Source organism: Limulus polyphemus, unplaced genomic scaffold, assembly GCF_000517525.1.
Source record: "Limulus polyphemus unplaced genomic scaffold, Limulus_polyphemus-2.1.2 Scaffold1675, whole genome shotgun sequence".
Classification (NCBI taxonomy): Eukaryota; Metazoa; Arthropoda; class Merostomata; order Xiphosura; family Limulidae; genus Limulus; species Limulus polyphemus.
Genome location: NW_013667285.1, coordinates 102,485 through 128,843, shown reverse-complemented (window position 1 = coordinate 128,843; position 26,359 = coordinate 102,485). Strand labels below are relative to the sequence as shown.

The 26,359-nt window shown below is 35.1% G+C and overlaps 2 protein-coding genes and 1 non-coding gene across 3 annotated transcripts in view; 2 read left to right on the top strand and 1 right to left on the bottom strand.

Moving 5' to 3' along the window:
* Positions 1-1,913: 1,913 nt before the first annotated feature.
* LOC106464518 (60S ribosomal protein L3-like) lies at positions 1,914-7,489 on the top strand. Its single transcript, XM_013924665.2, has 9 exons — positions 1,914-1,954; positions 3,106-3,298; positions 3,585-3,753; positions 4,109-4,244; positions 5,382-5,568; positions 5,943-6,205; positions 6,396-6,491; positions 6,853-6,972; positions 7,386-7,489. The coding sequence occupies exons 1-9, from the start codon at positions 1,952-1,954 to the stop codon at positions 7,428-7,430; spliced, it is 1,212 nt and encodes a 403-aa protein (XP_013780119.1). The 5' UTR covers positions 1,914-1,951; the 3' UTR covers positions 7,431-7,489.
* A 3,335-nt stretch (positions 7,490-10,824) lies between these two features.
* Positions 10,825-10,896, bottom strand: Trnaw-cca. Its single transcript has one exon. It is a non-coding gene; the product is annotated as a tRNA-Trp (tRNA).
* An 8,578-nt stretch (positions 10,897-19,474) lies between these two features.
* The window catches only part of LOC106464520 (serine/threonine-protein kinase SBK1-like), a 32,116-nt gene continuing 25,231 nt past the window's right edge, over positions 19,475-26,359 (top strand). The window contains exon 1 of the mRNA XM_022392256.1: positions 19,475-19,691. The gene's annotated coding sequence lies outside the window, so the exon portion shown is untranslated. The remainder of the gene's footprint in view (positions 19,692-26,359) is intronic.

The window sequence follows — 26,359 nt, the reverse complement described above, 5'->3', positions numbered from 1 at the left end:
AAAACTTCCTCAATAAATGTTGAAAGTGAAGATAAAAATTCGATTGAGATACTCTTGATTTTATCATTAAATTATTTACATTACGAATTTAAAACAGAAGATTTGACGTCCTAATTTAGGAATGGCCCCAATGATGTTATTCACTAAACAAACAAACAAAAAAAGCATACAATGCTTACCCCTAACCAAGAAACACTTGTGTCTCTCTGCCTTTGAAAAAACACACAAGATAATTTTCATTTAATGCTAACTATATATATATTACTGGATTGCAATAATTTGTTAATTTTCTCATTATTTATTCTTTACAGATAATTCAAATATTTTGATTAGGCGAAAAAAAAATGACCAAAGAATAAAAGAAACGAAATTATTGCGAATAAGTGACTGTGGTGGAAGGGGAGGGGCGCTACTGGAAGCCTCACCCCAGAGCTTTCAAGTCTTTGCTATGACTCTGTTTTTTAATATTTTCAATTAGTTTTGCCATTGGACATGCATGACTTCAAATACAAACACTCACAAATATATTTAGATTCCTTGAATTGGTAAGCAGTGTGTGTGTGTGTGTGTGTGTGTAATATATATATATATATTGTTGTAACATGTTGTATCGATGGGCAGGCTCCTTTGGATTATTTGGTAAAAATAATGCCAAATCCACTCCATGCAACGATAGCAAATTAATTATTTTTTTCAATAAGTGAATACTGTTTGTCACAGGCTAGGTTTACTTGTAGGTCTAACTTCCAATATAAAGGTTCAAATAATGTTTAACAGAATTTTCGAAACTAACACACACTTAATTTACTTATGAGCTTATTTGCAGAATTTCAACCACAGATGTAACACTGTTTCACTGATTCTCGTTTTCATATCGAAATCGATTTCTCATTGTTATATAAAATTGCTAGATCCCAACGTCATCATCATTATGTAATGACAACCTCCGTCTAATAAACAAACATTTAAATCAAAACATTGAAAATATAGCTTACAACAGCATATTATGAGCAAGTTACGGTTTTGTGTGTGTGTGTTTTTTTATGTAATAGCATACTCCATTTCTCTTTAAAGTTAGTTTTATCAATAATACTAGTGTTCAAAATCATTTTTATATCATGATGCCCCACAGCGGCTCAATGGAAAGTCTGAAGGCTTATGACACTAAAAATACATCATGATTATTATTAATAGATTTTAGACCTATGGAGATTATTTTGCAATATCGTTTGTTTGTTGTAGCAAAAAGCTATACTTTGGGGTATCTATATTGTACCTACGACGGGTATCAATACCCGATTTGTAGTGGTAGAAGGCTTCAGAATTATCGTTGAGCCAGTGAAGGGGCATTGCAATATTATTAACTGAATATATAAGTTTAGGACTAGCCTAAACCTCCAATTAAATGGTTCAGTATCTTGAGATATTATTGAAATTACGGCTACAATTACCATTAATAATAAGTCTACCAAACCCAACTAATGGTTTTAATACATTTTATTCGTTAGAGGTTTTAGTTTTCTTGTGTATTATTTATGACACAGTTGTTTCAATTAAATTGTAATTTTTTGCTTATTTTTGTTCTGTTTAGTTAACACATTTTTATTGGGCATTATTCATAACTATGGGAAAAATTATTGAAAAGTTGGAATGCTATTATTGGATAATTATACGAACGGCAAGATTCACACAAAATTTTATTTTTATGGCATTTTGTAACGTAATGATATTTTGGAATATCAAATCTCTATATTTTTTAGCTTAGTTTGGCCAAAGCATGTGTACAATAAGCATAATTGTAGATTCAAGTCCAAACCAGTTTCAATTTTCACTTTGTTAGAAAAAAAAAGTATATTCACCCAAACCAACTGTGTAACCAGGTGGCGATGCGTTAGCAGTATTATATAGCCACGTCCTACATGTAGTGTTCTCTTTGTGGTATAGATTCGAGATGGTGAGTATGTAGTAACTAATTTTAATCTTCCAACATCCGTTGTTTTTAGAATAATTAAAGTCTTTGGACAGTGAGAAGGTACGTTAAAAGTTAATTTAATTTGGATGAAATTTGTATTTTCGTTTAGTTTGCTGTAAATGTGGTTTATTCTGCATGATATTTAATTTGGATAACTAAGCCTAGGGATTTTGTGTAGTTAAGCCACACGTGTATGGTGAACGCCGTATTTATTATTAACTGGGTGTTATATCATAAATAATTCGTTTTTTATGTGATATATGCTGTTTTTTTATATAATTTATATACTATTTTTGATGTATTGAGAATGAAACATGTATTCTAACTTCAACTCAAGTGCATCTGTGAGTTGTAACTTGTTAGGTGTAACTGTTATATAAATTATAAAAATTCTCAAGTTAAATGTATTGGAGTATAGGGATACTTAAATCTTGTTTGCCGCTGTAAACATCAGTAAAAGTTTTTAAATTTAAAACTGACCTATGGAATCCTAGTCGTAGGCTTATGGTTGGCTTGATTTTCAAAGTTTTATTACAATTTAAAATTCCAATCGAAGGTCTGAAATACTAGTAAAATCCCCGATGGAGGCTAAAAAATTCACTAGGCAGTAAACTTTGATAACTAAATGAATTTCTTCATTTATTCTTTGGGGGTAGATTTTGAAGTTGAAAGGGTAATTGTGATTCAGGTTATAACTTAAACAATTCATGATGTTGGGAAAACACGTAGGTTCAAAAAGTCTTAAAAGATGAAAGAAATCTTCACTATATCAGTGTTTTCAATGGGTGGACCTTTCTTCTTCAGGGGCAAACTTTTAAACAATAGTGCCTTTGAAGTATAACTATTAAATCAAATTTCTAAGTGAAATTGATCAAATTTGCCACAGTTCTAGCTAACTTATTTAGGTTGTACAAGTATGTAGATAAATACACGTTTATAAAATCTTGATTAGATCAGTCATTGGGTTTATATGGTCCTATGTAGTTACTCATGTTGGACTTTTGTTTTTGAATAAAACGGTTATATTCAAACATTTTATATAAAATATTTGACAGATGTCTTGCTACTAGTGGTTAGTGAATAATAAAACAATTAAGATGTGCATTAGTAACACGTTTTTTTTTTTTATTTAGTCCCATCGTAAATTTTCTGCACCCCGCCATGGATCGGTGGGTTTTACTCCCAAAAAAAGGAGCAGGAGGCATAGAGGAAAGGTGAAAGCTTTTCCAAAAGATGACCCAAGCAAACCGGTTCATTTAACAGGGTTTATTGGGTACAAAGCTGGAATGACCCATATTGTTAGAGAGGTTGACAGACCCGGGTCAAGTAAGTTTGATATAAACTAGTTGACCATGTGTAAGATAAGAATTTCATTAAATGGTACAGTGCTAAAATTTGAATAACTAAATGTCTTTGTTTGTATTGAGTTTTGAGGAAACTATCAGTTTTCTTTATCATACTAAATGTAATTTGTCAGTTCTTTGTTAAGAGGTGATGCTACAAATGACAGAAATATGTAATGCTGTAAGTAGTGTTAAGTTTTTGGTGTTGTACAATTCAGTTTTAGTTATCAGCATCTTTTCAAATTTAACTGGTTTATTCTTTTTTAAAGAGGTGAACAAGAAGGAAGTTGTCGAGGCTGTGACAATTATTGAAACTCCACCAATGGTAGTGGTTGGCGTAGTTGGTTACATTGAAACTCCGAAAGGCCTCCGTACCTTTAAGACAGTTTGGGCTGAGCACCTGAGTGAGGACTGCAAACGTCGGTTCTACAAAAATTGGTAAAGTTGATTTTTATTAAAAATTGTGTAACTTGGTGCTAGAATTATGAAGTGTAAAAGAACATTGATTTTTAAATTTTATCTTGTGTAAGATGTTTATATTACTTTAGGTTATTAAATATATGTTTGGTTATTTCGGCTTATGAACTATTTTCTAATTTTGTAGAAAATGTGAATTTGAACAATTTCTAATTGATGGTACACAGGCTCCGCTAAGAAGTGAAGATTCTCTTCTAAATGAGCCTTTTATTGGACCTGCTATTGTCTCCACTCATGTTCTCAAGAGTCCCGTCCAGAGGACTCCTGGTCGTGAAGAGACATGCTGGTTCTCTAACAACTTGATTTCAATTTAAAGGTACAAATCCAAGAAAAAGGCCTTTACGAAGTACTCTCGCAAATGGCAGGACGAGATGGGGAAGAAAGAAATAGAGAACGATTTGAAGAAGATGAAAAAATACTGCAAAGTAATCCGTGTGATTGCTCATACTCAGGTTTGTTTTATTTTATTTGAAGTTAAAGGGGTGTGCTGCTTTTGAAACACCACATTCCATTTGTCTAATTACCAGATGTTTTGTAACTATTTAAACCAATAGTTTTTAGCTTTATGCAAAATTACTTGTCAACTCGTTATTGCTAGATATTTGTTGATGCGGAGTTTTCCATTCTTGCTTTTTTGCAAACACTTTCAATTAAATACTATTCCTTCATCTTGTGGCTGATTGATTTGAAAGGGCTATACCTTGGTCCAATGTGCCTGGACATTTTAATTTTTTTTTTTTTTTCTTGTGCCCTTTTAAGCATTTTATGGGGTCAAATAGTCCAGAAATGTTTATTTTGGGCTCTTGCGTGGTCATATTTACAGCCCTTGGGGTGAAAATTAGCAGAAATTTTCATGCACTGAACATGTAGACATAAATTGGATTTGCCCATTTGGGTCAGTTACTTGGCCATATTTTGACCAACAATTTACATGGGTTTTAGTGGAAAGATACTATTCTACAGTTTCATTATTGACAAAAAATGGTGGACTTGCTATTTTTAGCAATTATATGGTGAAAATGCCACAAGTGTAATTTTATAGTTTTTAATACAATTATGCCCCCCTATTCTGGCCAATTTGTGGGATGTGGTACCAATATACCTTTTTTTTGCAGGTCCAAAGTAGTGACATACAGATTTAACTTTTTTTCTCACAATTTTTATGGTGTCAAGATTGGTACATTGGTTCCAGAAACTGAGATTTTTTTTTTTCAGTTGACATGGTTTAAACCATGCAGATATCTTGTATAAAGAACATTGAACAGTGAAGTTTATAAGTGTAATATAACTATCCCTTTCCAGTACTGCAATAGCATTGACCAAATATTCTAGGTAATTAAAACATTTCTGTCACGTAATGATGCATGACCAGCTTATTCTCTAACTAGTGATTAACTGTTTTTGTATTTTATGTTGCATGTTTTCATGTGTTATTGTACATGTATTTTTATACATATTGTATGATTGCTCTTAGCTAGTACTGGTAATTTGTTTGACAATTTGCTGAAGACTAACTATTGTACTCCTGAATTATTTTTCTGTGAAGTTGTTCCTGTGCTCAGTTTTGGTTTTATTTTTGGATAATGTAGATGAAGCTTCTGAGAAAGCGTCAGAAGAAGGCTCATTTGATGGAAATTCAGTTAAATGGGGGTACCATCCCCCAGAAGATTAGGTGGGCTAGAGAGCATCTAGAAAAGCAGGTACCCATTAACCAAGTGTTTTCTCAAGATGAGATGATTGATGTTATTGGTGTGACCAAGGGCAAAGGATTTAAAGGTCAGTTTGATGTTAAACTAGTTATGGGCTTTGACCATAACTTGTTTTTTAAGGCACTAGTAATTTCCTCCCTCCCCCTGCATATTTGCTACTGATATGTCACTATTACATAAATTATTCTTTTATTTCTGTTTGTTTTATTGATCAGATGGAGAATGACCTAAGTAATATGATTTGTTCTAAATAGTTCTATATGAAAACCACATTAGCATGCAGTATGTTAGTTCGGATATTCTTGTTTTAGGCTTTACATTGGTCTGATGTAACTAAAAATGATCTCTATCCTAAAGTGCTGATAAATGTTAATCTTGATGTTTTTAAGATTAAAAATAGCTTGTTTACTTGCCATTAAAAGATGTTATGTTTGCATTTAGGTGTAACCAGCCGATGGCACACCAAGAAGCTGCCCCGAAAGACTCATAAAGGTCTTCGTAAAGTAGCTTGTATTGGTGCATGGCATCCCAGTCGTGTGCAGTTTACTGTAGCTCGTGCTGGCCAGAAAGGCTACCACCACAGAACCGAGATCAACAAAAAAATATATCGTATCGGGGCAGGTATCCATAAGAAGGACAACAAGGTGATAAAGAACAATGCTGCAACAGATTACGACTTAACGGAGAAGTCTATCACTCCCATGGTTAGTAACACTTGTGGTTTATACCTTTGAAATTACATGTTACAGTATTGCTTTTGTGCTAATGATGATTTAGAGTTTTTGATATCTAGTGATAGATAAACTAGGGCGAACTGAAGACAAACATTTTTCAAACTTTATATGTTGTTGGTGATTGACCATTTTCTAACATCATCTGGTCTTGTGTCCACAGGGAGGATTCCCCCATTATGGGGAGGTCAACTGTGACTTTATTATGCTGAAGGGCTGTGTTGTGGGGCCTAAGAAACGTGTCATCACCTTGAGGAAGGTAAGCCATTGAACTTTGACCTGTTAGCATCTTTGAAATATTTTGCAATTTCACAAGTGAAATGCTCTTTTATGTAGTTTTTTTTTTTGTGAAGATTTGTAGTTTGAAACTAATTACTCCTCTAAGCATTTCATTATCTTCGCTAACTTGCACTGATTGACTAAATAAGAGTAATGTTGAATAGGATGCAATCACTTTGAGTAGGTACTTTTGGATTGTCTGTGATGACTAAACTGAGCTAATGAGTGAATAATTATGTGCTGTTCAATGATAGGCCTGAGACTAACTTAATATCAGTGTAGAGTAACCCTTGTAATGGAGTTTATTAACATCTGTAGTTTTTTTTTTTTTGAATTTTCAGTCTTTGTTGACACAGACTAAGAGGTCTGCACTGGAAAAGATTACACTGAAATTTATTGATACATCATCAAAGTTTGGACATGGTCGATTCCAGACACCAGCAGAAAAGCTTGCTTTTATGGTAAGTTTTAGTGACTGCAAATTTTTAATGTTAGGTATGAGTAATATTTAACTTAAACTTTGAACATTTATTGATATAGATAGAGAGGGGGTAATTTGATGTTTAAGAATATTGGATAATATAACTGGATATTAAATCTTAATTTTCAATCTGTGAAAATGGGGAAGTTCGAGTAGTTGAACAGTTGATTTATTGGGTTTAATCAAATGTTTGTTAGTCAAGTGAAATTGAGGGTGAAATAAGTTCTTTAAGAGTTGTTAGTAGTAATATTGGATATATGATGATGAGCATAACGCCAAACTGATGATCTTTGAAGATACTGCTGCCTTCCTTCTGATTATCCAAACTTCAATGTCTTCAATATATTAAGTAAAGAGAAAAATTAGGCTAAAATATGTTTTTTGTCTTTGCAGGGTCCTCTGAAGAAACAAAAGCTGAAGGAGGAAGGCACAGCTTAATTTTTTTTGGAAACCTGTGAACTTCTAATGTTGAAATAAAGAATGATGAAACTAGAAAAGATGTATTTTATTGCCTTAACACTCCCTGTATACTGTTTGATAATGAAGTTTTCTAAGTAATAACTCAAATATTTGCTTTCTTATGTGGTAATGAACAGTGACTTTAAGTACACACATAAAAATAAACTGGTGTGTAGTTCAACGTGTAATTTTCTAACACATGGGGCTGATTTTAACGACAAAATTTGATGAAAATTAATATTGGTTTATTAATATACAATAGTAACAATAAAAGGGGTGGTAATAACTTGCCTTTTTAACGGGTAGAAAAGTAAATTTTAGAAATCGAACATTTTTATCAATGCTAAACTTACATCAGGTCGTCAAAAATTTAATATCGCTTTTTTAGAGCGAAAAAAACTAACTTGTATATCAAAACATTTATTAAATGAAATAGGCTCCATTCTTAACGATGATGCTTTTCCATCTTATAATCGGTTATTATTATGCCCTGATTAAAGAAATCATTTGGCTTAAAAGCAAAAAACACGTTCTTTAACACCTTCCACATTTGCATAATTTTTATCATTAAGTGGTGTCTGATCGTCCCACATCTGGAGAATGTGGTGGGTGAGAGAACAACTCAACTCCATAATCTTGTTGCGTCAAACGTGTGGATGGACTCTAGGTTTTGTCTAGGACTGAGCCATTGTTTTGGGGGTTTAATATTCGCATAGAGAATCCATATTTCATCACCTGTGACCATTCTTTCCAAAAATGGTTAACGCGCCAGAAGAGAAGCACCGTTCACACGTTGGAAGACGTGATCATTAGAAAGTTCGTAATGCTATCAGTTTTTACAGCTGAAGTCACCTGAACGAAATTTGCTGAATCGTCGTTGACGCTTACGAACGTTCAAAACATTTCCATAAACTCTTTTGTGGCAGCAGAGGCGTTGGTTCCCTTGTATTCAAAGGGCATTACATTCCTAATGTGTCTCGTCGTGTACCATCACTACAAGAGATTAGAACATACTAAACTTTATGTGGGCTACACCGTGACGTTTAGGCGATTCGTTTAACTGTTGTACGTAATGTTTTTTTTTTTTTCGGATTTGGTTAATGTGTTCCAAAACGAAACATTAACTTCTTGATGACCGAATACATTGATTAACTGCAAGTGTTTTTAGAAGTGCAAGAACTAATACAAAAAAATATAGGAATGTCTATAGGTTTATTTTCATATAAAAATGTGTGCAAAATTAATAACTTTAAAATACTGGGGGGGGGTGATAATCAGGGGCACATCCACCTCAATCATGATCCATAGGTCTGTGGAGTGTTAGGATCTATCGGAATTTGTTTGCGCTTGTTTGTGTAAGAAACTGGAGGTGTACGTTGGATAATTTTTTTTTTTATAGGATTTTTAACCGAAGGAGAAAACCCTACTGTGAACGTAAAAAAAATACAAAACTTGCCTGAACCAGTCAATTATTACTTTATAGAAAATGAGGTATGCAGTTAAAATCTAAGGAAGTCGGTAGGATTTAATAAATAGGATCATTGTTATATATATACAATTCTATAGCTTCAGCTAGTGTATTTAGGATCTTGATCTAGCATGATCTCAATATTTTTTGGTGAACAATCTTACAATACATATTTAAAATATCTTCCAACAATCAGAAAATTGATGGTATGTTTCACAGTTGTCCCTGACAATTTAATGAATGAGCAGGTGGGGACCCGATCAAATCGTTTGTTTACATATTCGTACTGAAAGTATTTGAAATACTTTATAAAAGTTGTTTGTACATGTAATCACCATTAACTTGTGATCCGAGTAAGATACTAAATTCAAACTATTGCCGAGTGATAAATATTGGCTCATTTATATATTAAAATTGTTAGGGATGCAATGTTTCAATTGATTGGTTACACTCTGTGTCGGTCGTAAAAAGTGCAGTAAAGAGAGTTGGGACGATGGAAAATACACGAATAACAAAATCCTACAATAAATAGTAAAAATATTAATTTGTACCGCGTTTGATACAACTTTAATGGTTGTGAGAAACTTATTAAGTAATTCGATACTTTGGTGTAAACAGTTGTCATCATTATATTCGAAATTTCTTTACTGTAAAAGTTGCCTTTATTGTATTTTTTTAATTAATCTGATTTTAACCCATATACAACAATGATCGGGTCGTTTTCGCCTTGTTATCCACCAAAGAAAGTCGAGCTGCGCACCTTGGGGTTGTGGATGCGTTATAAGAATGGCTGTTAAATCTCTCTTCAATTAAGAGTTGGAGGTGGGTATTTTTGATTAGCTGTTTTCTCTGTAGTCTATCACTTCTAAATTCGTGACGGCATTCTTTTCCCGAAATTCAACAAACAACTCAGATTCATTTACAGCTCATGTAAGGAGGAAGAGGTCCATTTTGCACCTGATATTTCCGGGCCTCATGACCGAAACCTCAACCATATAAACCATTTACAGAGTAGTCAGCCAGAAGTAATAATGATAATAAAAGTGATCGATGTAATGATATGAAGTAATAAAAGTAAATGTTGGTTCGTACGATAATATAGTATGTTTTCTTACTCATCAGAATGAACCTGCATGTTGGGATGTTTTTAAACGGCGTTGAACTTGTTTTCAGTAATTTCCCTAAAACCACAATATCAGAACTGTAGTTAAAATATGTATTTTTAAAAAATACGTGTTGCTAGACATTATTTTAAATTTATATACTGTACATATAATGTATTGGCCTCGAACAAGTTTACACCTCTAGATAAAGCAAGGTGTCCATATAGTATTCTCCTAATCGTCTAAAAAAAGTTGTTGGTGAAACGGGAAAAAGACTCGAAGAACATTTAAAATAGTTGAACAAATACAATTTTAAACATATGAGGATTTTTGATCTGAAATCGACCAAAATAATACATAAAATTAGAAATGACAAAAGAATGGTGAAAAGTTCGCTAATCCAAAAACTGTCAATCTTCAATACCCCTGAAGATCGTTTTAAGAGAAACTTGAAACTCCCGCTGTAAAATAGTCTGTTTTCTTTTCTTACTACAACCAAAGTTATACTGAAGAGGATACGTGAAAGTAACTAAACTTGTTCCGTATTAATGGATCTTAGAAAATGAAGTTATGTTTTGCTCTTGACAGTGTTGAGTCGAGTGAAAGATTGGGCTTCATGTTTTTTAGCTTCTGCGTTGTTCAACTGTGAAAACTGGCGTTAGTGAAATGACTGCTCTGCACGCAGTGCCTATAAAACGATTAACATGGGGGAAAAAAGCTGGAACTTAACGTAACAACATGTATTAAGAAAATGAATCATACCTCAATTTTAGAAATATATGTTAAAAAGTGTTAATTAAATTGACCCGGACGTGACTCGAACACGCAGCCTTCTGATCTGGAGTCAGACGCGCTACCATTGCGCCACCGGATCTCAATGAAAGAGTGTTTGTTTATTTAATTTGTAGTATATTTTAATCGTTATACTTTTATTACTATTAAATATTTATATTAAATCTAATTATTTGTTGGATTTTTGTTTATGTTAAGAATTATATTTTTAAGATCTACGACTCAATAGCAATTCACTTTTTACATAAAGAAAAGAAACTACAGTAGTCCCCAAGTGTGTTTTGATACCGATAGATGGTAGCACATGAAGAAAGTGATTCAACTCTGACATATAGTTAACTTTGAAAGGTAAATAAAAAATAATGCTTTTTCTTCAAAACAAGTTACACATTTCTATACTGCTAGGTTAAGTATTCTTCTAAGTACAAGTATTTCTTTTCTGATATTATTGATTAAGAATTGTTACACTAAAGAACATTTATTGTAATTTCGACGAACCTCGTGAAAGTTCCACAAGGGCTTGCGGCTTAGTTACTTAATATCAATGTTAGTAAAACTTTCAATTTTTAGCAAATTACGAATAAAAAAACTTATTTATTTCCACTACCCTTTTAATCAATTGCACATTTGTACATGCCAAATAATTGTCCAACCAAAGTCATATACATCATCGTTGATTTGAAGTATACATATATGTGTGTATGCGCACAAAGCTGAATTCAACCATACTAATATGTTGGTTTGAAGCTGATCACTTACTCTGTCCTTCATAAATGTCCATAAGTCTGGGGCTCACACCACTAAAAACGGGGTTTCGATACTTGTGTTAGGCGCAGCACAGATAGCACTTTGTGTAGTTAAATGAACCTGATGTAGAAAAGAATATAAGTAGATGTACTTCTGCAGGGTCCCCGAAAATGTTCTGTTTCAAGATTAAATATAACCAAAATTAAGACTAACAAATATTTTCATTTCTTGCTTTTGAAGTTCATATGTCATGCTGTGTTGTAGCATAATTGTTCTCGTGATTCATAGCATGGGCACGTTTTGCTGACGTCAAGACAATACAAGTTGCAACGTTAAGCGTCCCTTATATGACGTCATTTTAGTGTCTACTGACAAACAGACAGACAACAACTATTGTATAATGGTGCGACTGGTTAAAACAGATGACCCGAAATTATCTTTGCAAGAAAACAGCACTGACTTTACAGCATTCACTGTAACTGCGGGTGAACAAACACCGTATAATATATCTATACAGTGTACCTTTTATAATCCCGAAAACTTTGATAGTGTACAACTTTCTGATGATGGTCAGTGCTGGACTGAATATTGATGGTTATTACGAATGTTGTGTCTTGAAACCTGTTTAATTTCATTTAAAAGTATTGGTTGAATATGGTCTGGAGGCAAGCAAATGAATACTTTCCTCATAATTATTAAGGATCGTGGTGAAGGAGTGGGATGCGTTGTTCACTATTAAAGGATCGTGGTGAAGATGTGGGCTGCGTTGTGCACTATTAAAGGATCGTGGTGAAGATGTGGGCTGCGTTGTCACTATTAAAGGATCGTGGTGAAGGAGTGAGATGCGTTGTGCACTATTAAAGGATCGTGGTGAAGATGTGGGCTGCGTTGTTCACTATTAAAGGATCGTGGTGAAGGAGTGAGATGCGTTGTGCACTATTAAAGGATCGTGGTGAAGGAGTGAGATGCGTTGTTCACTATTAAAGGATCGTGGCTAAGTTGTGCACATTGAGCATAATATCTATCTTTACAAAGGCTGCAAGCTTTAAATATCCAACTATATCAAGAAACATAAGCTGAACACGTTTCAGGGCTTATGGCAGAAACTTATGGCTAGCAAATCAATTTGTTCTTCTCCTTCTGCTGAAAATTCGAATCCCCTGCTGAGTGCAAAATCTCCGTTGCTCCCGCGGGCACCTGTCTGGGCGCTGTTTTGGGTAATACTGATTCAAAGGCAGGGCTAAATAACATTCAGAGTGGTTGGTCCCCAGATGTATGGCAGGAAGCAAAGCAACTGCATGGTAAATATGGTGTAGCTAGGGAAAGCTAAACATGTAGAATCAATAACACATATACAGCCAGAAATCCAACAGTAACATCAATAAAGGAACCATCTTTTACCTTCTGCGAAGCAGACAATCTCAACTCTTTAGTCGCTGTCAACTGAAAAAAAATTCAAATAACAAAGAAGGCAGGTTACACCACGCACCTTTCAAAGCCTATGTAACCTTCAGATCAAAGATACAAGGCATTAGAAGAGTGAGCAATGCTTAAGACATCCTCCACTTTAACATATGTACACACCCTTCTGCAGAAGAGCCTCTCTCCTAGGAGGTAATTACCTAGACTGTATGTTTCGAATTACCAAATATATTCATTTTTGTCGTGAACGTTTTGAGCGAAGAATGACATAAACAGAGTATATAAGATAATGTAGAAATAATTAAAAACTGATCGACCATTGTGCAAATCTATACGCAATAGAGAAACAACCTAGTATCGCTTCTCAAATAGGATATGCTTGAATACTGAAACGAATATCTGTTGTTGTTTGCTCAAATTCGCTGAAAGCGACTCGAAGGATATCTGAGCTAGTCGTCTCCAACTTTGAATCGATAGACTAGAGAGAAAGCAGCTAGTCAACACCACTTACTGCCAACTCGTGGACCACTCTCAGCGTGTGGTGCGCGATTTATTTATTTATTTTGTGAATCAGGGACCATCGGACGCCCAATCTGGAATGTTAATCACAGAGCCGCGCTTGACACATAATGGGCTGTCCGAGACTTATTGTGAACACTATAATTTTATCAAGATAAATACATCGAGACTTATTGTGAACACTATAATTATTATCAAGATAAATACATCGAGACTTATTGTGAACGCTATAATTATTATCAAAATAAATACATCGAGACTTATTGTGAACACTAATTATTGTATTTATCTTGATCTCGATGTATTTATCTTGATAATAATTATAGTGTTCACAATAAGTCTCGATATATTTATCTTGATAATAATTATAGTGTTCACAATACGTCTCGATGTATTTATCTTGATAATAATTATAGTGTTCACAATAAGTCTCGATGTATTTATCTTGATAATAATTATAGTGTTCACAATAAGTCTCGATGTTTTTATCTTGATAATAATTAGTGTTCACAATAAGTGTCGATGTATTTATCTTGATAAAATTATAGTGTTCACAATAAGTCTCGATACTTATTGTGAACACTATAATTATTATCAAGATAAATACATCGAGACTTATTGTGAACACTATAATTATTATCAAGATAAATACATCGAGACTTATTGTGAACACATTTTGTTTTGTCATTCGTTCACTTTATTTGTAACATTTAAAAATGGGTTTTTTACAAATATCAAAATACAATAACTACCGCAGTATTCACTTGAAAACTTAAACTTCAGCACAACTTGACGTAGAAAATCTTAAAACGTGGAATGAAAGATTGGATTATGGAAGACTTGGTAAATTATAAAACCTCTTGCAACAACTTCCTGAAGACACAAGGCCACTATTCGTCATCGATGCCAAATAGTCTGTGTGGAACAAACTCCCTCTCCCCCATCCCCAGTGACTCAGCAGTAAGCTTCAGGGCCATTTGCGGCAACACAAACAATTTAACTTGTACAGAACTCAAATTATTCAAAGCAGCTTCTCTTTGTGAAGAACTTAGGCTTAAAAACATAGCATATGCTTAAATTAAATAATTCCCAGCAAGAAACAGAAGTTAAGTACATCATATTAAAACGATTTTGGAGCCTCACCACGTCGTTACATTCTATGTCGCTACGCCCAGTCATGCTCTATCTAACTACTGTGCATATTAACAAATAGCCAAATTCTCTATTGCCAAATGCTCCACCATAATACTGTTCATATATTTTTTTTGCTGCATAGTTACAAGTGATATAGTGTACAAGGATGACTATTTCCCAACTCTCGTTCCATCAGTCCGATCCCATAGAAATCCATAGGTGCTGCACGGTAATGTCTCCATTATGTTTTTGTATGGAATAGCATAAATACAGCTACTTGAGGTATGTAACAGCTGAATGGATAGATGATGCCAGTCACTTTTCTGCGTGTAACTTGTGTTGCTTTTCTAGACAGAGAGGTTCTTCTTTATTATGTTGCATACTGTTGCCTGAGGCACTTGTACGTGTTTTTCAACTGACATTTTTGTTTGTGGATTCTTACCTGTTATAAAACGCCGCTCTTTACTTACCACGGTTGGTGTACGACTATTATAGGTCTCTTTTTGGATGGTCCTGGGTCCTCAAGCTCCTCCACATTCCTTTATTTTCCAATGTTATTGTACAAAGGGTATCCCGTCTTATAAATTTTAAATCCCTTATGTGAACAAATATTAATGATCCGAATTTACGAATCTTTTGTGTCGGAAAGGTCTGTCACATACCCTTTCCAAAACCATTAAACTTTCATTACCATCGCACCACCTCATTCGCCAAATAATTTCAAAATGTAGTACTGATACATTCATTCCTACCATTCCGAATCTTTTGTGTCGGAAAGGTCTGTCATATACCCTTTCCAAAACTATTAAACTTTCATTACCATCGCACTACCTCAGTCGCCAAATAATTTCAAAATGTAGTACTGATACATTCATTCCTACCATGACTTTATATCGGCTGCGGTTGTCACGTGACTTGCAGATTTGCATATCAAAATCAAAAATCGTTTTGATATAAATACCTAACATTCTTTAACTCGTGAAGATTTTAACGTATATGATAGCGTTCTATCTCATCAGATTTATATAAAATACGTACTAGTAGCTACAAAAAAAATTCCTCCGGTGGGTCAGCGGTAAGTTTATAGAGTTACAATGCTAAATTCGGATTTCGATTCCCAATGCTTATGCAGAGCTATGAAATTCTTTGTTGCTCAAATTCATAAGTTTTACTATTAATTTATGGAGGTAACGAACAAGCGGGATTCTTCAGAACGTCATAGCTATAAATTTCCAGTTAAAACTTTTGAAATTACTTAGCGCTGTTTACGAGTAAACAAAACTATCTTGATGCATGTTATTAAAGGATTGCACAACAAACTGAATATCTTTTCCAATTATAGTCAATTGTGTCTTCGATGTCAGCGAACCACCACCATTGGTCAAACGCTCATGAAATCAGACTACTAAGATATAACAGCCTTCGTGATAGGTCGGAATCAGACTGCTGAGATATAACGGCCTATGTGATAGGTCGGTTTTCTTTTTTTATTCATTTTAAAAACACATCTTCTTTCCACCGATTTTGTAATGATGAGATTACTTCTTTCTATGTTTTTCTCTTGTAGGTTCTCCAATGGGTAAGAAGTAAGTTTTCGGACTTATAAAGCTAAAACTCGGTGTTAGATTTCCCCGAGGGACAGAGGGCAGATAGACTATTTGCAACTTTGCGATAGAAAAAAAATGCTTTTTAAATAAGATGAAAAATTAGATTCGATATGTTGAAACTGGTTTCACATTTTCTGACTTTCAAATGTTTTTCTGGCTGTTATTTTTAAGAGGTTTGAGGAGGAAATGTTCGAAGGTAAAAAAACAACTCAATCGCTTTCAAAATGCTATTAGACATCAACAATAAATTATACATGATATTTTTGGTAGAAATATCCAAATATCATATACTTCTGTATATGATATTTGAGAACCTTCTCAATGCAAGGCCCATAAGAATCTATTAAACCATAGACAATTGAAATATTAGTTCCATAACCTATACCAAATAATCTTCCAAAGGGATTGAAACTGAACCAGAGCTATTGAGAATGCAAATAATATATCAAACTTTTTCCAACCAGCCTCCCAGTGGCACAGCGGTATGTCTGAGAACTTACAACGCTAGAAACCGGGTTTTGATACCCGTGGTGGGCAGAGCACAGATAGCCCATTGTGTAGCTTTGTGCATAATTAAATTACAATTACAATTACAATTTTCCAACCAACATAAACTTTGTATTATTTCCAGACTGAGTTCACCTTACAGGTAATTGTATTTCTACATTTCATTTCGATTTATAAACTTATACAGTTTTACTCCTTTGCTTCTTTTTTTTTTCAAAAATATACAGATTTGAACTTCCAAGTTCCGAATCTTTCCAGTTGTACAACATTCCTTTGGTCCACCACATTCCATTCCTCTGGATATCACAGCCATCTTTAATTTACCTTATTCCATTTTCCCCAGGAACATGGCACACCTTTGCTCCGTTACGTTTCCTTTTTCCGATTATAACATAATAACTTTATGAAGTTTTATTCCATTTTTCTCAGTAACACACCATATCTTTGCACTTCCTCTTTTCACAACTTCTAGTTACAGCATATCTTTGCACTTCCTCTTTCCACACGCCCTAGTGACACACCATATCTTTGCACACCCTCTTTTCAGAACTCCTAGTTACAGCATATCTTTGCACTCCCTCTTTTCACAACTTCTAGTTACAGCATATCTTTGCACTTCCTATTTCCACACCCCCTAGTAACACACCATATCTTTACACTTCCTCTTTCCACACACCTAGTTACAGGACGCAACTTTGCGTTCCTTCTTTCTTGCCAGAATAAGTACTTGGTCTACCATGTAATTTTTTTCCAAAAACACTGCAACCTTGCTCCACTATGTTCCATTTCTCCAAATATCTCTGCAAATCCTTGCTACACCATATTCCATTTCTCCAAATATCACTGCAAATCCTTGCTACACCATATTCCATTTCTCCCAGTAACACAACAAATCCTTGCTCCACCATATTCCATTTCTCCAAATATCACTGCAAATCCTTGCTCCACCATATTCCATTTCTCCAAATAACACTACAACTCCTCATTCCACCATATTCCATTTCTTCAAATAACACTACAAATCCTTGCTCCACCATATTCCATTTCTCCAAATAACACTACAAATCCTCATTCCACCATATTCCATTTATCCAAATAACACTACAAATCCTCATTCCACCATATTCCATTTCTCCAAATAACACTACAAATCCTTGCAACATTATGTACTATTTCTCCCAGTAACACAACAAATCCTCATTCCACCATATTCCATTTCTCCCAATAACACTGCAACTCCTTGCCCCACCATGTTCCATTTCTCCCAGTAACACAACAAATCATTGATCCACTATTCTCCAATCCTCACATTCTTCATAAAAAAACAACAACACAACTTACATAACCCCAATCTACTTCTTTAAGTCAGACGCAGCATAATTTCATTCTGTCAGTTTTTCCAGTTCTTCCAGTAACACGGTACAAAATCTCCAAGTTGGATTAATATACTAAAAGCCTCTTGACAAATTGAACATCCTGGTCGCAGGAAATATTGTGTTTTTTGTTGTTTATTTCGCTTATGGAAGGCATTATAATGCTTTAGTATATTATGTACTCAATTTTTCTTCCACATGAGAAATATTTTAAAAGTTGCGAAGCATTAGATGTTTGTTTTTTGGATTTCGCGCAAAGCTACACGAGGGCTATCTGCGCTAGCCGTCCCTAATTTAGTAGTGTAAGACTAGAGTGAAGGCAGCTAGTCATCACCACCCACCGCCAACTCTTGAGCTACTCTTTTATCAACGAATAGTGGGATTGACCGTCACATTATAACACCCCCACGGCTGAAAGGGCGAGCATATTTGGTGGGACGGGGATTCGAACCCGCGACCCTCAGATTGCGAGTCGAGCGCCCTAACCACCTAGCCATGCTGGGCCGCAAAGCATTAGAAATCAATCACATATTGGAATATTGACTTCTAATGTTTCGTCAAGTTTCAACCATAACTCTTACAGCATTGTATTGCATGTATAAATAGCGTTTCAGAGTATCGTTTGTCTTTTCTCATCGTCCAGTCTAACTGGCGAATTCTGTTATTGAACGAAAGGCCTATTGGGCAGTGACCTGTGTGGTACAAAAGATTTATCTGAAATGCTAGTTTTACAAGCCTTTGATTTTAAGTCCGAAATGGACTGATTTGTCACGGAAAAAGTTTTCATACCTAGAGTTGTTCATACTCTGATCTACAATTGGTAACTAGTCATGGAACGATACGTATTGCATGAATCACACCAACGTTTACATTCCTGGAACCAAAATTTAAGACGCGGCTGAGTCCAAGGTTAGAAGAAGGAGCAAGCTGGAGGCTTGATTTATTGTTAATGATATTGTTTAAATGTCGTTACGTGGGTTGGTATATATATATATATAGTCTGTTGTGTCGTGAAGACTCACCTAGTATGTTTATTAATCCCTGATTCTGCTAAATTTGACAACTCTTAGAGGTTATTCCGAGTGTTCTCTTCGAAAAGACGAAGCAGTTGCCGCTTTTGAGAGAATCGATTTCAGGCCGTAGAACTTCTCATCGGATTCTTTTCTTTTTTACTAGAGTACCCTGTTTGTCAAACTACCGATTGCTACGCTCGATACAAGCCATGTATCGCAAGCCTTAGCGCCGCGCTGTGACGTCATACACGTGCCTTAGAAGAGAGGCTCTCGTGGGTCACCCACACTAGTTGCCGCCATCATTTCGTTACTGCCACCTGCAGGAAGCGGACGTTCTGATACAGGATAAGCTTTTCAAGAACTTAATGTTTCAATTACTGTTAAAAACTCGTATTTCACTATTTCCTGAATTAAGAAAAAGGAACCGGACAAAATTGTCCAGCGAACTAAGTGCTAAATCAAACTGTATTTCGTCTGTCGCCAAAATTACACAATTACTCCTGGAGACATCCCGACGTTACTTTTTTTAAACAAGGAACCGAGATGGTGATGAAAGTAAGTCATTGATTAGCTAACTTACAAAACATGTTTTTGACACATATTAAGTAGATTTATAAATATATGTTTATTAAAAGAAGTTCATAACTAGGAATCGCGCTGATCATTGATTAATAAAGAGTTATCAAGTTAATAAATTCTAAATAGCTATCTAAAGTGCATTGTTACCAACCAGGCAACAACGATGTTGTTAACATTTTGTTATTTTAAACTTCCTTCAAAATAATATGGTAATATCATATTATCTCAGCAAATCGAATCATAGGACAAAATATTGTAATTATTAGTTCAAGGGTAAGTGCCCCAGTAGTACAGCAGTATGTCTGCGGTCTTAGAACGCTAGAACCCGGGTTTCGATACCCGTGGTGGACAGAGCACAGATAGCCCATTTTGTAGCTTTGTGTTTAACTTCAAGGGTAAGTAACTAGTTAATCAGAATATATTTTACAATGAATCCGTTCCAAAGGTCCCCAGGTGTATAAAAAACAAAACAACAAGTATTTCGTACCCGGGGAAGTATATTAAGGTCAGATCAAGTTGTTGCAACAAACAGAAATATCACACGTTGTTTGTTTGTTTGTTATGGATTTCGCGCAAAACTACACGAGGGCTATCCGCACTAGTCGTCCCTAATTTAGCAGTGTAAGACTAGAGGGAAGGCAGCTAGTCATCACCACACACACCGCCAACTCTTGGGCTACTCTTTTTACCAACGAATAGTGGGATTGACCGTCACATTATAACGCCCCCACGGCTGAAAAGGCGAGCATGTTTGGTGTGACGGGGATTCGAACCCGCGACCCACAGATTGCGAGTTGAGCACCCTAACCACCCGCACGTTAAGTATAACTTATATCAAATAAGGCATGTTTTAGAATTTTCATGCATAGCTACACAAGAGGTTTTTGCGTATAGCCGTTCTTACTTGTTCTCCGATAAGACAGCGGTAAGTCTTCGGATTTACAACGCTAAATTCAGGGGTTCGATTCTTCTCGATGGACACGACAGATAACTCGATGTGGCTTTGCTATAAGAAAACACACACACACACCCATCCTTACTTATGAGCTGATAGACAACAGCACCCACCGCCAACTCTTGGGCTACTCTTGTCTGATCGAATAGAGGGATTTGATCGTCAGTGTTATATTACACTCACGATCCCAAAGTTCGTAGCATATTTTTGTGGCAACGCGAACCATAAGCCCTTGAATATACAGTCTTGGTACGCAAATTGTTAGGGAAAAAACACAATAAAACAATATCGATAAACCAACCTCGACGCTCACTATAAGCTGTATGTTAGTTTTTAGTGAGTTGATCGTGCGAAACTGCGATTAGTAGTTGTTATCCGTGCTTCAGTATTTCGTTCTGCAAATTAAATCAATAAGTTAGTGCTAATATTAAACGAAAAAACGTGACGAAATGATAAACGTGAGAGAAGAAAAAAACAAACACACTAAACTCAGGTGTCATTTAATAAACAGGTATTTTTTTATACTCCTTTTTGCCCAAATTCATGAGAATAAAACTTGAGTTGAAACTACAACCAATCTAATTCGTTCATGGGGACATGGGTTTGAATCCCATTTGGTATGAAGATGATTTTTAAAGTATTTTTTATCTAATAAGTGGTATAAGTATATTAAACCTGAACCGCACCAATTAAATTAGCTAAACTGTAACGTCATAAATCTCCTAATTTTGTACTGCTGGCCAAAAGAAGGGAAGTAAGTCAACAATACCATCCGCCACAAGGGGCTTTACTTGGATCCTGGAACCGAATAACGCGATTAGCTGTCACTGTCATAAACGCAACCGCAATTGACAGTATGGAAGTTGTTCGGGTGTCATCACTCCTCGAACCTTGGATCTTTTTATCTTCATGCCGGCACGTTAACCACCGGGTCACGCCAGAACCGTAATATATATATATATATAAAGATTTATTTTTTTAGTTATTAAGACCAATTACTAAAACTATTTGTAAATACATTCATATATCGTAGTAGTGGCAGAACCGTGGCAGTTAATAAAAATCATAACTTTAGCATTACTAGGAGTTTTATTTTCGTTTCTGATTGTTAACTTCGTTTAGCCCTAAATTTAGTAACAGTATATTTTAATGTATTGGAACCTGCTGCCGTTTCGCCTGACTGTAAAACTAGAGGGTGTCACGTGCATTGAACCTTGAAAGCTAATCAAGGGTTATTCGATGACGAGGAACCCACTTTGAGATTAATAATGGCTGGAGACGGCTTAAATGGGTAATGAAGAAAAACTTTAATATAAGTTTAACATAACAGCAAATGTACAACGTTTCGACAAGGTTTTGTCATCATCAGGTACGATGACGTTACTACGTTGTCTGAATATGGTTGCCAACACTTTTACAATGTTTACTGACAAAGAGTGACTAATTCACTACGCTGCCTTTATATCCGAAAATCTTTTTAATGTTTCCAGTAAAATAACACACAGTATTAATACGGATCCCGGTGTTTGTGTTGTTTATTGTTCTCACCTGACGATGCTAGGTAAACCTAGAGAAATGTAGTATGTGTGTGTGTGTGTTATTTATTGTTCTCACTTGACGATGCTAGGTAAACCTAGAGAAATATAGTGTGTGTGTGTGTGTGTTGTTTATTGTTCTCACTTGACGATGCTAGGTAAACCTAGAGAAATATAGTGTGTGTGTGTGTGTTGTTTATTGTCTTCACTTGACGATGCTAGGTAAACCTAGAGAAATGTAGTGTGTGTGTGGTTTATTGTCCTCACTTGACGATGCTAGGTAAACCTAGAGAAATGTAGTGTGTGTGTGTGTGTTGTTTATTGTCCTCACTTGACGATGCTAGGTAAACCTAGAGAAATGTAATGCGTGTGTGTGTATTGTTTATTGTCCTCACTTATGCTAGGTAAACCTAGAGAAATGTAGTGTGTGTGTTGTTTATTGTTCTCACCTGACGATTCTAGGTAAACCTAGAAAAATGTAGTTTTTGTTTTGAAAAATAAAAAGGTGTTAAAAATATTATACTTGTCTTATTCGTAAACAAAACTTTAATATATTACACTGCCTTAAATATTAAACACATTTTTTACAAATCGTCTATGTATTACGTTGTCTTGAATATCGGACAGTTTTTGTTTTGTTTTACAAAGTTTGCCGAAAAACCTACAGTAGATATATTGGATTGACTTTAATATCGAGCAGATATTGCAAAGTTTCCAGAAAAACAAAGAACAATGTATTACTCTTTGATAGATTGTACTACAATGTATTACATTGCCTTAAATATCAAACAATTTTTACATTTCCAAAATAATGCTCATTATTTTACTTCAAAATGGTTTGTACAGAATAGCTGAACGTCACACTTTCGGGCTTTCACACAAAATTAATTCGGCATCTCGAATCTTCGAGATATCTCACCACGCTTCCAAGAAAACAAAGAACAATGTTGCCTTAGATATCGAGCATCTTGTTTTACAAAGTTTTCAGGAAAACTTTTTGTTTTTGGAATTTCGCGCAAAGCTATTCGAGGGTGCGCTACCCGTCCCTACTTTAGAACTGGTAGACTAGAAATAAGGCAGCTGGTCAACACTCCCCACCTTCAGCTCTTGGGTTACTCTTTTACCAACGAAAAATGGGATTGATCGTCACATTATAATGCCTCCACGGCTGAAAGCTCCGTGCTCTTAACTGTAAAACTATAATGTTTCATCTGTCTTCCATAAGCCCCGTGTTCTTAACTATAATTTTCACCTGTCTTCCATAACCCCTGTGTTCTTCTTAACTATAAAGTGTCGTCTGTCTTCCATAAGCCCGTGTTCTTCTTAACTGTAATGTTTCACGTCTTCAATAAGCCATGTGTTCTTCTTAACTGTAATGTTTCATCCGTCTTTAATAAGCCCTGTGTTTTCCTTAACTATAATGTTTCATCTGTCTTCCATAAGCCCCGTGTTCTTCTTAACTGTAATGTCTCATCTGTCTTCCATAAACCCCGTGTTTTCTTTATGTATAATGTTTCATCTGTCTTCCATAAGCCAAGTGTTTTCTTAACCTGTAATGTTTTATCTGTCTTCCATAAGCCAAGTGTTTTCTTAACCTGTAATGTTTTATCTGTCTTCCATAAGCCAAGTGTTTTCTTAACCTGTAATGTTTTATCCGTCTTCCATAAGCCAAGTGTTTTCTTAACCTGTAATGTTTTATCCGTCTTCCATAAGCCAGGTGTTTTCTTAACCTGTAATGTTTTATCTGTCTTCCATAAGCCAAGTGTTTTCTTAACCTGTAATGTTTATCTGTCTTCCATAAGCCAAGTGTTTTCTTAACCTGTAATGTTTTATCTACTTTCCATACTCATCCTGTTATCCTTAATTAGATATGAGCGTGAACACGCTCCAAACATTCAGCATTGAAGGCGTTATAGTTTTTACAGCCAACCCGCTATTCGGATAAGAGAAGCATAGGCGGCGGGTGCTGCTGACTGGTTACCCTTCCTTTGGCCAGCAGCTCTAAGTTAGGACGGCGATGTCTAAACATAACGGTTTCTGTACCTTGCCGTTCATTTCACGTGCCCCAGAAGGTACAGTTCTGGCTGATAATACCAAAGTACTAATCCTTAATTTACGTTTCACTGTACTTAGAATGCTAAATGCAAAATTCAACACTATGTAAATGAGTGTACACAAATGACAAACGACAGCACGCGACAGGCCGTCTGCCATAAAACTTTGTAATACGACTACACGTGTCGCCTGTGGACTAACACAACAAGACTCCATATTCATAAGTATTTAGTTCTGAGACACGTAAAGTCCAGGAGTTTTGTTTTATAGCGTATGAAGACTGTGGTCTGTGCCAGGAAAGTAATTGTTATTTATGTAAATAACCACCTGGAATAAAGTCGTTCTTTGTTGCTGTAATTTAGAAGACGATTATTCAGAAAACATTTAAGGGAAATATGTATGAATTTGGCTACTAGTAACAAGACTATTTAGGGTTATAAACAATTTTCCTTTGAAGAGCTCAAACTTACGATTACTATTTTAAACGTAAGCTATTAAGTAACAATTATTTATAATAACATAAAAACTTGTTTGCTTGTTGTTATTGTATGTCTGTTAAGCACAAAGCTATACAATGGGCTATCTGCGCTGTGCCCACTCTGTGTATCGAAACCCTGTTTTTAGTGTTATAAGCCTAACAACTTATCGCTGAGACACTGGAGGGGGGGGGGTATATTTAGACAGAATATTTAACTTTGGTTTCAGTTTTGTCCCCCCGCCACTCTGCGGACTTACAATACTAGAAATCAGGTTTCGATACATGTGGTGGGCAGAGCACAGATAGCCCATAGTATAGTTTTTTTTTATATTGCTAACGTTTCTTTGATCCTTACAACACAACTTTATAAAGTTTTTTTTTCATTAGCAGTCCCATTACATTATTTGTCTAGATTATCGTTTACAGCAACGTATGAAAGAAGATCTGGGGCCCAATGTTGGTAATTCTTCAAACTTTACAGATATCTATATGAAGGATGTGATGGGACTGCTAATGAAAGTAACTTTGAAATAATATGTAATTCCAACAACGAACAAGATGTAAAGATCAAAGAAACCATAGCCATAAAAAAAACAAACTGAAACCAAAGTCGATTAGGCCTAGTATACAATAAAATTTGCTCGAGAATAGTTGTAAAACAAAACGTAGAGGCGTTGCATAAGTTGATTTATGTCCATGCACAAAATCACTCAAAACAATAGGATTCTCCCTCTGTATGTAATATATAAACAGCAGTTCTACTGCTTGATTACTGTTATGTTTGTTTGGGGACAACATCTAATAATATTGACATAATTACATGTGATTCTTTAAGGCTGGTACTCTAGGTTATTTATTTATTTTTTTGAAATCCAGAATTAGTGTTAAACCTTTCCCAACGGAAGCGCCCTCTTTCGGTAAGTAAATTTGCCTAAAGATTAGCGATTAAATAAAGAACCAGCAAGCTGTCACATTCTAATGCGAAATACAAGTCTCATAACATAACAATAAATGAAGAAAAAAATCGCATCAATTATATACAATACTAAAAATTACAAAACATAGATACTTTGAATCAAATGTTCCAGTTTAATGAATATACAAAAGCGATGATAATCTCTTAGAAAAAAAAAGGGGGGAATGGGAAGTTTTCTATTTGTTGCTCTATCGTCGATGTTGTCAAACTTTTTTATGTCGTTAAAACTACAGAAATACGTGCCTTTCTCACGTGCAACACTTACAGAACGAGAAAGAAGTGTTCTTCTGTTTCATCTTTACTTACCTATGATGAATAATGTACGGCTGATATCGGATGACGAAGTTATCTCATCACGGACATGAAATGCCACTTACAACACTCGAGCGCTTTCAACCTATATATACATCTCGTGACAAAATGTAAGGAGTTGTTCACACTAATGCTGTTTTTGTTATAGGGGTGATTTCTGAAATAAACAAACGTTAAAGCACGTGTGGACTGACATAGAGATGATAACATCACTGGTCTCTTCTTCTGACAATCTTATTTATTGAGTTTTGATTGTTTGTTTGTTTTTTTGGAATTTCGCGCAAAGCTACACGAGGGCTATCTGCGCTAGCCGTCCCTAATTTAGCAGTGTAA